The following is a 16,021-nucleotide window of genomic DNA, read 5'->3' on the forward strand; positions in this document are numbered from 1 at the left end:
CTAAAAATCAGCTTTGTGGAATATGTTGCATTCAATGAGGTTGAATAAGTTGGCCATTTTTAAAATGCTGAATATGTAGTAAATGTGCAGGAACATTACTACAAATATTTTGGGCCTGTCCAGAAGTAGTTTCCTCTTACTTGGGGGAAGAGACAGGCAGAATTGAGTTTAAGCACATTAATGAGTGTTAAATTATATTGCTGAAGTTTGGAATTTATCAGTTTAGGAAGAGATTGTTGCAATAAACTTGATTTTATATTCTGAAAAGGATAGGTGTGTATCGGATATTAAAGGCTGACAAAATGAAATTTATCAGCTCTGTATTTGAACTAGCTCTGAGGCAAGATTGGAAAATAAGATTCTGTATTCTCTAGCTTTAATTAATTGCTTAAAAATTAAATTGTAATAATTTGTATAATGCTATAATATTGATAATGTAAAAAATAAGGGGAAATCTCAAAATTTTAAATTTCAAAATTTGAATTGTATTAATTTTGGTGGATTTATTTATTCATTTGTTTCATTCATTCAGTCTTCAGTGATTTAAATGCCTTTTCCACACAAACCCCACATTTTTTTTTACTTTGCATTGTTTCATTTTTTAGGCATATGCTTTGTCAGTAAAATTTTAAGTTAAAAGTAAAATATTATTTTTTTAATATTGATAGTAAAAATCATCTTGAAAAATAGCTCATGATCTCTATGGTGCCCAATTCTGGTAATCTTGGAGAAAATATAATTACTAATCTAAGAATTTGTTTGTTAACTTGTATCAAAATAAACTGTTTTTTTAATACCTCTTAAACTTTGAGGGACACTGCAGAATTTGTATTCATGGAGAACCAATGTTCCCTGTCTATTCTCTTCCTGATGCTAGAGCAGTATTATGTATAATATTAAGGACAAGTAAAACATTTTAAACAGTCAAGGAATAGATCAGAACCGAATAGTTCAAATGAGTTGTGTGATAAATAAGAGTACAATTTTGTCAGATTACCATACAGCTCCCAGTTAAATTTCTCTACTATCTTATTTTCTCTTATAACTCAGGCTCAGTCTGCCTATTGTGTATTTTTGTGTTATAAGATAGAGCTAGTTTTGTTTTGTACTTAGCAATACTCCCATAATCCTCCAATGTCAATGCACTGTTTTTTTCCAAGCTTTCCTCCTTTTCACAAACCGATCAATCTAAACAAGGCCTTTCCATATGTCACATTAAAGAATCCAAATGTTCTTTCCTCCTGAAAATTCATGGCATTTCAGCTAAGAGCAGAGTCCTACATAGGACATGGTTTGATTGCCTAAACTGAGATAGATAGACTTAGGGGAATGGAATGGAATGGAATGGAATGAAGAAGCAGAGGTTAAATTAACACGATTATTTATTTATTTTATTTTATTTTAATTCCATTTATATCCCGCCCTTCTCCGAAGACTCAGGGCGGCTTACAAGCTTAGCAGTAGCCTTCATTCTATGTATATGCCTGCTTATTAGGGCTTTCACACACACCCCCAAGCGGCATTATTACAAAGTCAGCTTATTGCCCCCAACAATCTGGGTCCTCATTTTACCTACCTCGGAAGCATGGAAGGCTGAGTCAACCTTGAGCCTGGTGGGATGCGAACCTGCACTAATTGCAGGCAGCTGGTGTTACTTAAGGAGGCATTAGCCCACTGCTCCACCAAGGCAGGTGGAATATAAATCTAGCTGGGTCAAATAATGATTTTCCTTTTCCCAGAGTGGAAAAGCAGTAGAAAGCCCACATGTGAAGTAACATAGTGTTAGGGAAAATCTATGCATTTCTTACATTACCATAGTACTATAACCTATGCCGTTTTAGTTAAGTTTCCCTTCTATAAATTAAATGCTCCTGTTCATGTGAAGTTCAAACCTATCATTGGCATATCTGTTTTTATTTTTTTAACTGCAAAAATGAAGATACATAAAAGCACAAGACTGTACTTGGTTGCTAATTTATTTAGTGAAGTTTCTAAGCCAGTCTTCTCCTGTCTGAATAGACAGATTTCATTTTAGTGGAGATATTTCTATCTGTTCACACTCTGATTTTCTATGCCAGTCATTTAAAACCAATGTCACTGAGAATAAATAACAGCCAATTACATTAAACCCAATGTTTCATTTTAGTAAGAACTCTTCAAGTTGTAATTAAAATCAGTGTTAATTTATCTAAACATATTGAAGACATTAAAACATAACCATTTATTTTAAGGACTGTCTCTTCCATTAGGTAAATGATGCTTTTGGTCGTAAAGAGCATGTTTATAGAGATTTCAATGCATTTTAGTTCTTTTTAAAAGGCTGTGTTATTAAGTGATCAAAGAGGAGAAATTGCTGTTTTCCTTTCCTTGCTTTTTTTTACTAAACAATAATAGTTTCATTTTTAAATATAATGCACTCTGCCTGAGTACCTACAAGAAATTCCTATTGCTTTTCATGAGACAACATTTCAAATGTGCACAGGACTGCAGATTAAAATAAAGTTCACCAAAATAGTGCAGATTGCAACAATAATGACAGTGCTTCAGCTTTTAAACAAGAATATTCAAGGAGGACAGAAAATGATAAACTGTATTGTAACATCATAATACAAACTGTATTGTTTAGATTTTACCTCACATCAAACACCACAATGTCCTTTTAGCTTGTGATTGTTAGCTATGACCCTTAAAGATATTTGAGGGATTGAAGGTGGCCCTGGAGATGGCATCGGAGATGGTGAATGTTCTATTTTGAGAACTTCACAGACAAATCTTCATTGGTAGTTCACTACCTACCAACCCAAAGCTTATGCTTGTACATAACAATTTATAGCATACTCTACATGGGGTTGTCCTTGCAGAGTATTTGGAAGCTTCAGTTGGTGCAGAATGCAATAGTGTAGGCAGTCAATGCCATGGGTTACTTGACACATGGAACACCATTGCTTTCAATCCTCATTGGCTTCCATTGCTTTTGGGTGCTGATAAACTTGCACCAACCTTGCTAGCTTTTCACAAATCCTTGAAAGGGACTCAGATGTTTGTGCCTGAGACTGCGCTAGAGTTCTTCTCTTGGATTTGCTGATGGTTGTTTTTAAGTTGTTTGGGTCCTATGTGTTTTTAATTTTATATTAGGTATTTTATCTTCTATTGTCAGTTGCCTACAGTTTGTCATGTGAGATGAGTTGCTATATGAATCAGATAAGTAATAAATAAATAAAATAGCCTAGAGCCAAATTTCTCCAGGACCATCTAATTCTCCCAGTATTTTTAAATTAGTTACATCCCAGCACAGATACAGCTAATTTTACTTGTTCTGAGGGATAGTATTATTGCAGAGAGTAAGGAAGATGCCTTTGACTGATATAGGCAAGATCTATTACCAAAGTGACAAAGGGAAAAACATATCTTAAGTACAAAGCAACCAGAAACTATATGGAAGTAAGCTAAGACTATTTTTTAATGAGTGTGAGTATAACAAAACCTTGCAAGTCTGATTGTGCTGTATCTCCTCCCCTTATACACATATCTATTAAGGAAGTATCTGTCTGAGCTGCTTTCACATACTTTTTATTTGTTTTAGATTTTGTTTTTCTCTTGGTCACTTGAGTAATGACTCCTAGTTATCGCCATCTTCTTCTCTCTCTCTATTTATACACACACACACACACACACACACACACACACACACCAGCATTGGAATATTAAAGTTAACATTGGAATATTAAAAATAACTTAGGATTAAATACTTTAAAATTGTGAGATTATAACATTATAAAATTTCAAAGAAATAAATTCTAAGATGACCATTTAACATTGTCCAATAAAGACAGAGGGAAGACCAACCAGCCCGAGAATTGCCTGGTCCCTTGTCTCCCCGCCCCCCATGCAAGGCTGCAGAGCTAAATTTTGACCCTTTATGGAAGACTGGGACAGTGGGGTAGGGGTCTGCCTCACCTCTGGGGAAAGGATGTTCCATAATGTGGTGGCAGTGGCAGAAAAAGCTGTCTTCCTAGACCCCTCCAGTTGAAATTCTTTGACTGATGGGGTCTGCAGCATACCTTTCCTGCCTGATCGAACATGAGAGCTCTTGTGATGGGGATGAAGTTGGTTTCATAAGTAGCCAGGCCCCATGCTTTATCGGGCTTTATAGAGCTATTATATGTTATAGCATAGAATTGTGAAAACAGTTTCATCAGAAAGACTGGTCTTTTTAAATATGAATTGTGGTTGTGGAGAAAATTGCTGAGAATACTTTGGACTGCAAACAGGACGCATAATACTAGATAAGCTAAAATCAGACTAATCAATGGAGCACTGACAATGAAGCCAAAGCTAAAGCTTTAGTACTTTGAACGTATAATAAAGAAAGCAGGGATCATTTCCCACATGCTTGGAAAAATCAGAGGCAATCAGAACGAGATCAAACGAAGACAAATGGGCTAGATGTAATCACTACACTGATGACACAAGCATGAGCTTAACACAAGCATGAGTTCAAAGAAGCAGTTACTGACAGACTATCCTTGCATAATACTGTTTGTCAAGTTCACAAACAGTCAGAAGTGATTGAATAACAGTAAGATCAGATATGCAAAAGAGCTTGCTCCAAACCCCTTGAGATCAGTGAGATTTATTCCCATGTAAGAGTGTTAGGATGAGTATCTGCATGAAATGTTGAATGTTGAACATAATGAGTCTTTGGGGTAGCATATCATCTTCAGGTGGATATCATTAGAAGCTTATGCCAATAATATTAACTCTAAATAAAAATGAGACCAAAACCAAGGTACAGAATAGGGGAAAAAAATACAAAGCTAATTTTTCCTAGTAAGCTATTTTCTAAAGAGCTAATTTCCAAGTTCTCTTTTCCTTTTGATTGCTCCATATGGATTTGAAATTATTAGCAGCTGATATATACAGAAATATTCTTTTCCAAGAAATTTGCTGTAATATTAATTATCTTCACAGAAACAACAGCTAAGTCAATTAAGACTGTATTTGCAAAGTTTCATTGAAGCCCAGTTCTAAACAGGTTAGTTTGATAATTATTTTTACAAGCCAGAATATATGCTGTTTTGTATATTGATTATGCTGTACACTGCCCAGAGCCCCTCTTTGAGGGAGATGAGCAATCTAGAAGCATAAAATATAGGTCTGTTTGTGTATGTATTTATCATTTATGTAGGCTTATATAGTGCAAATGAGGTATAATCTGGACAATTCTCTTTAGGTTTATGCAAAAGCAGATGTGAATCTTGTTGTTCTGAAAGGTAAATTAGCTTATGAGTGCAATTGCAGAGATAAAAACCTGACTAAATGTTCTTATCTACAGTTAAGCTGTATCTTTTTTTCCTGGTAAATATTCATAATGATTACAGCTTTAATTAATTCAAATCCTATCTCTCTTGACTGAGATTGTCCAGCCAACATTTTGAGGATAATACTTATGTTTAAGACATTCCACTGGGAATGAATTTTAGACTGTTAGGGAATTGCATTCTGAATAAAACAGAGCCCAATATCTTGTATTTAAATATTAATGTACACAAGATATAATTTACTTGGACTTCAGTAAGGCATTTGATAAAGTAGATCACAACCTACTACTTGATAAGATAGAAAAATGTGGGTTAGATAGCATTACCACCAGATGGATTCGTAGCTGGCTGACAGGCCGTACTCAGCGTGTGGTCCTCAATGGAACCGCATCTACATGGAAGGAAGTGTGTAGTGGGGTGCCCCAGGGCTCTGTTCTGGGCCCAGTGCTCTTCAATATCTTCATTAATGATTTGGATGAGTTGATAGATGGGGAACTCATCAAATTTGCAGACGACACCAAGCTGGCAGGAATAGCCAATACTCCAGAAGATAGGCTTAAGATACAGAAGGATCTGCACAGACTCAAACACTGGGCACTATCTAACAAAATGAAATTCAATGGTGAAAAAAGTAAGGTTCTACATTTAGGCAGGAAAAATCAAATGCACAGGTATAGTATAGGTGGTACCTTGCTCAATAGTAGTAACTGTGAGAGGGATCTCGGAGTCCTAGTAGACAATCACTTCAATATGAGCCAGCAGTGTGCTGCAGCTGCCAAAAAAGCCAACACAGTGCTAGGCTGCATTAACAGAGGGATAGAATCAAGATCACGTGAAGTACTAATACAACTTTACAATGCTTTGGTAAAGCCACACCTGGAATACTGCATCCAGTTTTGGTCACCACGATGTAAAAAAGATGTCGAGACTCTAGAAAGGGTACAGAGAAGAGCAACCAAGATGATTAGGGGGCTGGAGGCTAAAACATATAGGGAACGGTTGCTGGAACTGGGTATGTGTAGTTTAATGAAGAGAAGGGTGAGGGGTGACATGATAGCAGTGTTCCAATATCTCAGGGGCTGCCACGAAGAAGAGGGAGTCAAGCTATTCTCCAAAGCACCTGAAAGCAGGACAAGAAGCAACGGATGGAAACTAGTCAAGGAGAGAAGCAACCTAGAACTAAGGAGAAACTTCCTGACAGTTAGAACAATTAACCAGTGGAACAACCTGCCTCCAGAGGTGGTGAATGCTCCAAAACTGGAGGTTTTTAAGAAGAGACTGGACAGCCATTTGCCTGAAATGGTATAGGGTTTCCTGCCTGAGCAGGGGGTTGGACTAGATGACCTCCAAGGTCCCTTCCAACTTTATATTATTATTATTATTATTATTATTATTATTATTATTATTATTATTATTATTATTATTATTATTATTATTTTATTATTATATTATTATTATTATTATTATTATTATTATTATTATTATTATATTATTATTTTATTATTATTATTATTATTATTATTATTATTATTATTATTATTATTATTATTATTATTATTATTATTATTAGATTTGCTTTATCATTAAAGATGCCTCCCTTCATTTTGAGGATTTCTCTTTAAAAACATGAGTACCTTAAAATTATGATATTGCTATTAGATGAATATAACAGATGAATATAAGCAGTATTTTGATTATTTTCATGAAGCAGTGGGGAAAGTTTTAAATGCACATGTTAAATTACCTGAGCAACATTATACTGTGTTATTGATTGATTGATTGATTTTATATATTGCTTCTCATTTAAAACTTCTCAATGGTGCTTTATAGTAATATATAGTAATATACAGTATTTGTTACTTGGTACTGTATATACTTGTGGATAAACTGACTCTCAAAATTTTGTATGTTTTTTTACAATTGGCTTTTCTGAGGATGGTGGATCAGGGCAATTCCATAGAGCATGTCTACATTCCTTTGCATGCATGTCTTTATCTTTTTTCACTCCTGATGAACTAGTGTTTGCTCTCTCTCACTCTCTCTCTCTCTCTCTCTCTCTCTCTCTCTCTCTCTGTGTGTGTGTGTGTGTGTGTGTGTGTGTGTGTGTGTGTGAGAGAGAGAGAGAGAGAGAGAGAGAGGTACTGTATGTATGTATGTATAAAATCTTTCTGATTTGTGTTTATGAAAGGCTTGTAGAAAAATTCAAAAATGGTGCTGTTTGAAAGAACTAAGTGAGCTCAGTTAATCAGTGACGAATAAGAGAGGATCAGAAATGAAATAAAGTCAGCCTTAATCTGCTTGCACTGCTCTGGTTTTAGTCAGTTATACAAAGGGTTAAGTTCTTCCCCCAAAGGGGTCAACTACTATAAACGGAATCCTCTGCAGAGGCATTTGGTGAGAAAGGAAGGAGTCAGAATAAAACATTGTGCACAATACAAATAAATTATATTTCCCTCAGTTAAGAAAAGGTATTTATGGATTATTTTTTCTAAATGAAATAATATCCAGTAGTAACTGAAATGGGAGATTTATGAAAACTTGCAACAAATCTAAGAGGAAAACAAAACAAAACTCTCATTGATTTTATTATGAATATACAACTGTTTGCATAGCTTCTCTATATATGCAAAACTTTTCAATTTAAATTAACATAGTAACTTAGGGTTCTATATTTAAATATATTTCTCACACCATTTGACTTTTACTGACAAGAACAATAAAATGTAGTGGTCCAACAATTGCCTTTCTGAGTTAGATTACAGCTTAAGTTTGGATATACAATACCAAATACAAAATAATAATTAGGAAAACATTTTAAAGATTATGATGATGATGAATATTATTATCATATGTTAATACTTCCATAAAGCCAAATGGCTCAGGTTTACTTCTCTCCAATAGGCTTAAAAACAGCAAAAAGTTGACATGTATTAAAATGATGAATTGCAGAAAAAGTTGTTACTTGATCTTCAAACCTATATATAATAACTCATAAGTTATTAACATTTCAGTTTGAAAATGTGACTGAAGAAAACTTAGTTTCTTGCTTCGTCTAATTATAGCTCTGTAAGGTATAAACAAACTAAGCTTAAGTTTAGTTTAAACCCATTTATCAAATGAAACTTTTCATGTTATGTTCAGAAAGCATGATTCTAATCTTTTTCTCTATTATGATATTTTTGAAAATGCTCCAATACCCCTTGTCATGGATTTAGTAGCAGATGCTTATGGAAAGGAACTTATTCCAAAAAAATATTCAGCATTGAGGGGAAGGATAAAGGGAGAATTTTTTGGTTCTACACAGAAAAGAAATATGTAGTATTAAGTGCACCGTTAATGTATAAAATTTTTAGGCAGATGTATGGGTGCTAAAGCATAATCTTACTTTTATACAAACAATTAGGCCATGTTAGATTTCTATTTTGCTTCATTTTTTAGGTTACAATTGTATCCTATGCTGCAGTATGTGATAGTTATATAGGCACAGAGATGTAAATTGGCTGAATTATCTGAGAGTAAGTCCTAATTAACTCAATTATTTCTGAAAAAAGATATATAATTGTATTGTTAATGACTTTCTGTGTTGTTTGACCACATCTAAAACTGACTCTAGTATACTCCTTAAGAATTTGTCTGAAAATCCAGCACTTATATGCCCCATGTTGATACTCAGTAAATTACTGTAGGTGGAGAAATTAGGAGTGATCATGCACATTTAAAGCATTTATATCTGCTCTTTTCAGAAACATGGATGAATCCATTAATTTGCAGAAGCAGGGACAGTAGACTTCTCTTTATGACATGCATTAATAAACATCTGCAATGGTTAAATACTAACTTTTAAGCAGTTAACATGAATACATACAGTAGGCAGCTTGTGTGCAAAAATGAGGGGGGAAATCACTTCCTTTAATCTTAGAAATATTATTTTGTTTCCCAGTTCGAAGGCTGCAAGAAGGCCTTTTCTAGACTAGAAAATCTGAAGATTCACTTAAGGAGCCACACTGGAGAAAAACCCTACCTTTGCCAGCATCAAGGCTGTCATAAAGCATTCAGTAATTCCAGTGACCGAGCCAAGCATCAGAGGACGCACCTGGACACTGTAAGGGAAGAATGTGATTTTAGATAATATTTTGCTATCCTGACTGATGTCTTGCAGACATTGTTTATTAAGTGCACATAGAATGGGGACTTACAGTGGAACCACGGTAGAAGGATGTTTGCACATGTTATTCAGGTTGCTTTGAAATTCAGTTCTTGTTATAAGAAAAGAGATCATTGTGACAGACCTTTCTTTTTATAAGTCTAAGAGGCTCAGGCTGCCTACTATATACAGCATTTTTATTCTATAAGATGCAAATTAGTTTTGTTGTGATATAGGGCAGTGTTCTCCAGTTCGCTCACCCATTTCTCTTTCACAAATCCATCAGCCTTTAAACAAAGCTTTCCATATATCACATTAAGGTAGCCTTTCCCAACCTCCCCCCCCCCCTTGAGGAACCTTTGAAATAATTTTCAGGTCCCAGGAAATGGCTGCATAAAAATGTTATATCTGCTGCTCATGATACATTAAACATATAAAAAAGTTTTTTCACAATCTCTCGCAGAACCCCTCACAATTTCTCACAGAAGTCTTGAGTACATGGAACCCCAGGTGAAAAAGACTGCATTAGGGCATCCAGATACTCCTGCTTCTAAGCTCCACATAGGGCATGTTTTGATTGCCTAAAGAGATATGCAGAAAACTTAAGAGGAGTAGATCTGAATGAAGAAACAGAGGCTACAGTATATTACTGTACAGTTATTAAATAAATAAATAAATATGATATAGTGCTTCTTCTCATACATACCATGCCAGAGGTGGTGCAAAATTGAGACTGAAGACCATGGGTCCTGATACAGAAAATAAATTATGCTCTTATGTTTAGGGGAAAGATAGATGGGCATTTACAGGCATGTAGTTCATAAAACAATAAAAGCACCCATCTGAACCCAACGCCTTGAAACATTGAGCATTGTGTCCTGTAGATAGCCTGATGCTGTCATAAGGATACTCCCAATGATATTTGAACGTAAATGTGCCTGCACAGAAGACACTTCTGTTGAGATTATTCCTGAAGCAAAATGGAAATAGTCCTGAACAAAGGATCTTCCTTTAAGCATACACATTTATTTGTTTGCTTGTATTATTTGTTTGTATTATTTTTACAAATAACCCAAGGTGGTGAACATACTCAAGATATCTTTCTCTATTTTCCCCACAACTACAGCGCTGTGAGATGAGCTGGGCTGCAAGAGATTGACTGGCCCAAAGACATCCAGCTGGCTTTCATGGCTAAGGCAGGACTTGAACTCACAGTCTCCCACTTTCTAGGCTGGCATCTTAGAAATTCAAATAATAATAATAATAATAATAATAATAATAATAATAATAATAATAATAATAATAATAATAATAATAATAAAAATAAAAATAAAAAAAATGCTAGACCAAACTGGCTCAAATGATGCAACTGTAGAGAACCTTTATTAGGTCACAACACATCAACACTTCAAAAGCAGTTCTTGAAATGGTTTCATACAGCGCTCATATATACTCAAAATATTTGGGAATTTCTATAATACAAGAGTAAATAGGGAAACAATGAGAGTTATATATGTATGCTCGATTTTGAAATCCCCAAAATTATTTCAGATGCACCAAATAATTGTAGCATAGCCCCCCTTTAGGTTCAATCTTATAACTTGAGGTGTATATTTCATGCCAAAACCTATCTGAGTATGTTGCTTCATGCCGTACCTATGAGATACACAGCTGGGAGCACATTTGCATTAGTGTTGAAATCTTCATTTGGGAACCATAACATGGGCTCTCTGAATGGACCAAATTAGAGCTGGCTGTGATGTTGCTAGTGCTGCTTTTTTTGCAAAAGCTATACAAGTATATTTTTGGGAAAGTAATACTAGAAAGTTGCAGTAAAAAAGAAAAGGTTGAAGATACGTTTAGCTGGGCTTTGATTTAGCCTTCAGCTGAGCTTTCCTTTGAGGAAAACAGATGTGCCATCATTTGCAATTACAGGAAGAACATGTATTCTATATATTATGTTATGAGACATATATGCGCTGTGAGTACATATATCGGACCTAAAAATCAACAGGAAGTGTCTGGTCCACAGGGGAAAAAAACCCTGAACAACATCGTAAACCAAGGATACAGGGAATGTTACCCATGAAGACAATTGGGACGATAGAAACAACTCTTAGAAATTAAACGTTAAAAATGGGATATGTTCTTAAAAAACAAATAAGAAATGTTGACTTTTTCATTCCCCCCCCCCAAAGAGATTGTTCATAGCCATGATGTTTTAATTAGTGCATGGATATTTCAAAAAAGTTTTTATACTTTCTGGAAAAATTGTTATATGACTTTTAATATATTTAAGCTTTAGCATGTAGCATTTGTGCTTCATTTCTTCCTTGCCTGCCATACCCCAGACTAACCTTTCCCCTTCATTCTCTCTTTCTGAAGCAGGTTTCCTCTGTATCTCTATGTCTGGGACTTTTACTACAACTTCTTTACCTCAACTTCTAAAGAAATACATTTTCTGACTAAACTAAAGTTTTATATGAGGGATGCATCATTGTAAGTACAAGTAGAGATGGCAGAAAATTTATTTGATCAATATGTAAAATGCATGTCGGTATGGTTGGTTATAAAAGCTAAAATGATGGATGCCACAGTGCAACTGAAACTCTACCTGGCTTTTATATGCATTGCACACAATTCCCATAAAACAGGCCATAAATTCAGTCACACTGTTGGCGGTTGCCAATGAGACAACCATTCTGACAACCACATTTTGACCAGAACTAAAGACCCTGCTAAATGTAAAATAAGTCTTTTCTGCCTCTGCCTTTTTTCCACGGATGGCATATTTATTCCACTGGTACATGGTCCTGTAGAAGGTTTATCTTTACTCAACCATACTGAACTTTGTTTATATATAAATACTACATAATAACCTGCCTCAAAAATTTTACTCATCCATTTCCCCAAAATGCAAGCATGATTATATGAGCCATGGCAGTGTAGTGGTTAGAATGCAGTATTGCAGGCTGACCAGTCTTCCATCCTTCTGAAGTCAGTAAAATGAGAACACAAATTATTAGGGCAATATGCTGACTCTGTAAACCTACTTAGAGAGGGCTGTAAAACACTATGAAATGATATGTAAGTGCTATTGCTATTGCTCAGAAGTTAAGCACTTTCAAATTATCCCATATTCTGTAGGCTTCCTGGAAATCATCAGGAATAAAACCTTTGGACCTGGAGCTGCAGCTATGAAATCTTCCATGGGATTTGGAATATTTTTCAATTGGTGCAGAATTTAGCTGCACATATAGCTCTTGTCCCAAGAAATGAATCAGCATGTGTAATGTTAGGACTATGGGTTTTCCATAGTGAAGGAATATGTGAATAAAAGTTTTGAATTGAGCTTTCAGTGAGGGAAAAAAGTATTTGATCCCCTGCTGATTTTGTACGTTTGCCCACTGACAAAGAAATGATCAGTCTATAATTTTAATGGTAGGTTTATTTTAACAGTGAGAGACAGAATAACAACAAAAAACCCCAGAAAAATTCATTTCAAAAAAGTTATAAATTGATTTGCATTTTAATGAGTGAAATAAGTATTTGATCCCCTACCAATTAGCAATATTTCTGGTTCCCACGTGTCTTTTATACAGGTAATGAGCTGAGATTAGGAGCACTCTCTTAAAGTATAAAAGACATCTATCCACAGAGGCAATCAATCAATCAATCAGATTCCAAACTCTCCACCATGGCCAAGACCAAAGAGCTGTCCAAGGATATTAGGGACAAGATTATAGACCTACATAAGGCTGGAATGGGCTACAAGACCATCGCCAAGCAGCTGGGTGAGAAGGTGACAACAGTTGGTGCGATTATTTGCAAATGGAAGAAACCCAAAATAACTGTCAATCTCCCTTCGTCTGGGGCTCCATGCAAGATCTCACCTTGTGGAGTTTCAGTGATCATGAGAACAGTGAGGAATCAGCCCAGACATGGGAGGATCTTGTCAATGATCTCAAGGCAGCTGGGACCATAGTTACTAAGAAAACAATTGGTAATACACTACGCCTTGAAGGTAATACACTATGCCGTGCAGTGCCCACAAGTTCCCCCTGCTCAAGAAAGCACATGTACAGGCCCATCTGAAGTTTGCCAATGAATATCTGAGTGATTCAGAGGAGAACTGGGTGAAAGTCTTACGGTCAGATGAGACCAAAATCGAGCTCTTTGGCATCAACTAAACTCACTGTTTGGAGGAGAAGGAATGCTGCCTATGACCACAAGAACACCATCCCCACTGTCAAACATGGAAGTGGAAACATTATGCTTTGGGAGTGTGTTTCTGCTCAGGGGACGATGGATGGGGCCATGTACTGTCAAATCTTGGGTGAGAATTTCCTTTCCCTCAGCCAGGGCATTGAAAATGGATTATGGATGGGTATTTTAGCATGACAATGACCCAAAACACATGGCCAAGGCAACAAAGGAGTGGCTCAAGAAAAGCACATTAAGGTCCTGGAGTGGCCTAGCCAATCTCCAGACCTTAATCCCATAGAAAATCTGTAGAGGGAGCTGAAGGTTCAAGTGGTCAACATCAGCCTTAAATGACTTGGAGAGGATCTGCAAAGAGGAGTGGGACAAAATCCCTCCTGAGATGTGTGCAAACCTGGTGGCCAACTACAAGAAACGTCTGACCTCTGTGATTGCCAGCAAGGGTTTTGCACCAAGTACTAAGTCATGATTTGCGAAGGGGTCAAACACATATTTCACTCATTAAGATGCAAATCAGTTTGTAACTTTATTGAAATGAGTTTTTCTGGCTTTTTTGTTGTTATTCTGTCTCTCACTGTTAAAATATAACATTAGAAATATAACATATAAAATTAAAAATGTTCATTCTCTTTCATTCTAGCTATCTTTTTCTGTACCAGAATCTTCATGGTCTTTCTTTTTCTGGTTTTATGAGTGATATTTGCAGTATTGCCATTTCAAAATGTACAACATTGTAACTTGTTATTTCTTTTCATTTTGTAGAAACCTTATGCTTGTCAGATTCCTGGCTGCACCAAACGATACACAGATCCAAGTTCTCTAAGAAAACATGTAAAGGCCCACTCTTCTAAAGATTTGCAGGCCAGAAAAAAGGTAACCTTCATAGACTTCTCTGCCAAGTGAATCATGTGCAGCTCTAAAAGTCATATGAAAAGCACCTGTAATAACATGGCCATCAACAGAAACAGTTTTCGTTTGCACACTGATAAAAAAAAATGAATAGAGAACGTACATTCTAGCAGAATAGTTTCTAGCCTGCATGCATTAGTATGTTGTAAGTGGAAAACTTTTGCATCATTTTACAATTAAAACACCCCAAAAATCTAACATTGTCCATTTACAACTTTTCCTACTATATGTGTATGTCTCTGTGTACATAAGTGTGTGTGTGTGTGTGTCTATATATAAATAATATCTTGTATACTATTTCCTCAAATACACACATTCTTGTATGTATAACTTTTGTACTCATCTGTCCTAAAGATATACATTTTATATAATTTTTGAGTCAATATTTGAAGAGACATTGGCAGACTCCATGAATTAAGCAATTGTTTTTGCCACATCAGATTCCATCATACCATTTCATTTCAAAAGAAATCCGCGACAAACCTCTTCAACATTGGCTTCCAGTTCTTTCCTATGACTATAAAACAATGCATCTCTTATGTCTAAATAGTTATTTATTATTGCTTTAGACATGTGGTTCTGCTCTATATATTGCATATTGTTTTCCCTACAGGCTCATGTTAGTTTTTTTTTACTATTCTGTAGCCTCTCAGTCCATCAAAGAATGAAATGGGATGGGATAGAAGACTCAGTTTAGCTTCAATTATTTATGATAATGTGACTTCGTTCTTGTTCTGCTTTTGCATTCTTTTAATCTTTCAGCTGACAGAATATATTTGCTGAACAAAAAGAAAAAAAGATTCATGTTAGTAATCAAAAGAGCGTGAAAATATCTTGGAAGTTATAATGTGTAATATTAATGTTACAGTATACTTAACAAAATCTTAAAAATGACATTTACTTCATGCTTCATTCTTTGAAATATTTTCTTGTATAATAAATGTAAGGAATAATGAAAGTCAGAAAAAAAGTTATGTCTTTAATTAAAGAACAAAATTGACTTAATAAAAAGGTTGTTTTTTTCCCAAAAATGGGAATTCATAAAAAAAACAAACCTTAAAAATTCCAAGGTGATAAAAAGCTCAAAGAAGTAATAGATCCAGCCCTAGGGAACCATTCAGCTGAACAGAATGAGATCCTTTGCTGTTACACCCAGTTAGTCATGGATTTGTTTAATATATCCTGCTTGACTGCCTCTAATCCGCTTTCTTAACCTTCCCTTTGCCCATAAAATGACATTATTTTCTCTCTTAAGATATAGCTTGTCCTTCAAAATGCCATGAACATATTAGAAATTCAAGGATATATGACAAAACCCATGTTCTTACTTCACGAAATCTTGGCAAGACCTTAATGATAAACACAGCTATAGATTCCAGTGAAATGATTTTCAGTAATTGTGTCAGCATGTGGTTACGCTGATATT

The 16,021-nt window shown here is 35.3% G+C and overlaps 1 protein-coding gene across 1 annotated transcript in view; it reads left to right on the top strand.

Annotated features, from left to right (window-relative positions):
• GLIS3 (GLIS family zinc finger 3) overlaps positions 1-16,021 on the top strand; it is a gene marked incomplete at both ends in the record, with an annotated part of 133,012 nt that overhangs the window by 80,610 nt on the left and 36,381 nt on the right. The window contains 2 exons of the mRNA XM_083351242.1: positions 9,262-9,423; positions 14,449-14,559. Coding sequence (XP_083207368.1) covers positions 9,262-9,423; positions 14,449-14,559 — 273 coding nt within the window. The remainder of the gene's footprint in view (positions 1-9,261; positions 9,424-14,448; positions 14,560-16,021) is intronic.

This window comes from Vipera ursinii (genome assembly GCF_947247035.1).
Source record: "Vipera ursinii genome assembly, chromosome: 2".
In the NCBI taxonomy this organism is placed as follows: domain Eukaryota; kingdom Metazoa; phylum Chordata; class Lepidosauria; order Squamata; family Viperidae; genus Vipera; species Vipera ursinii.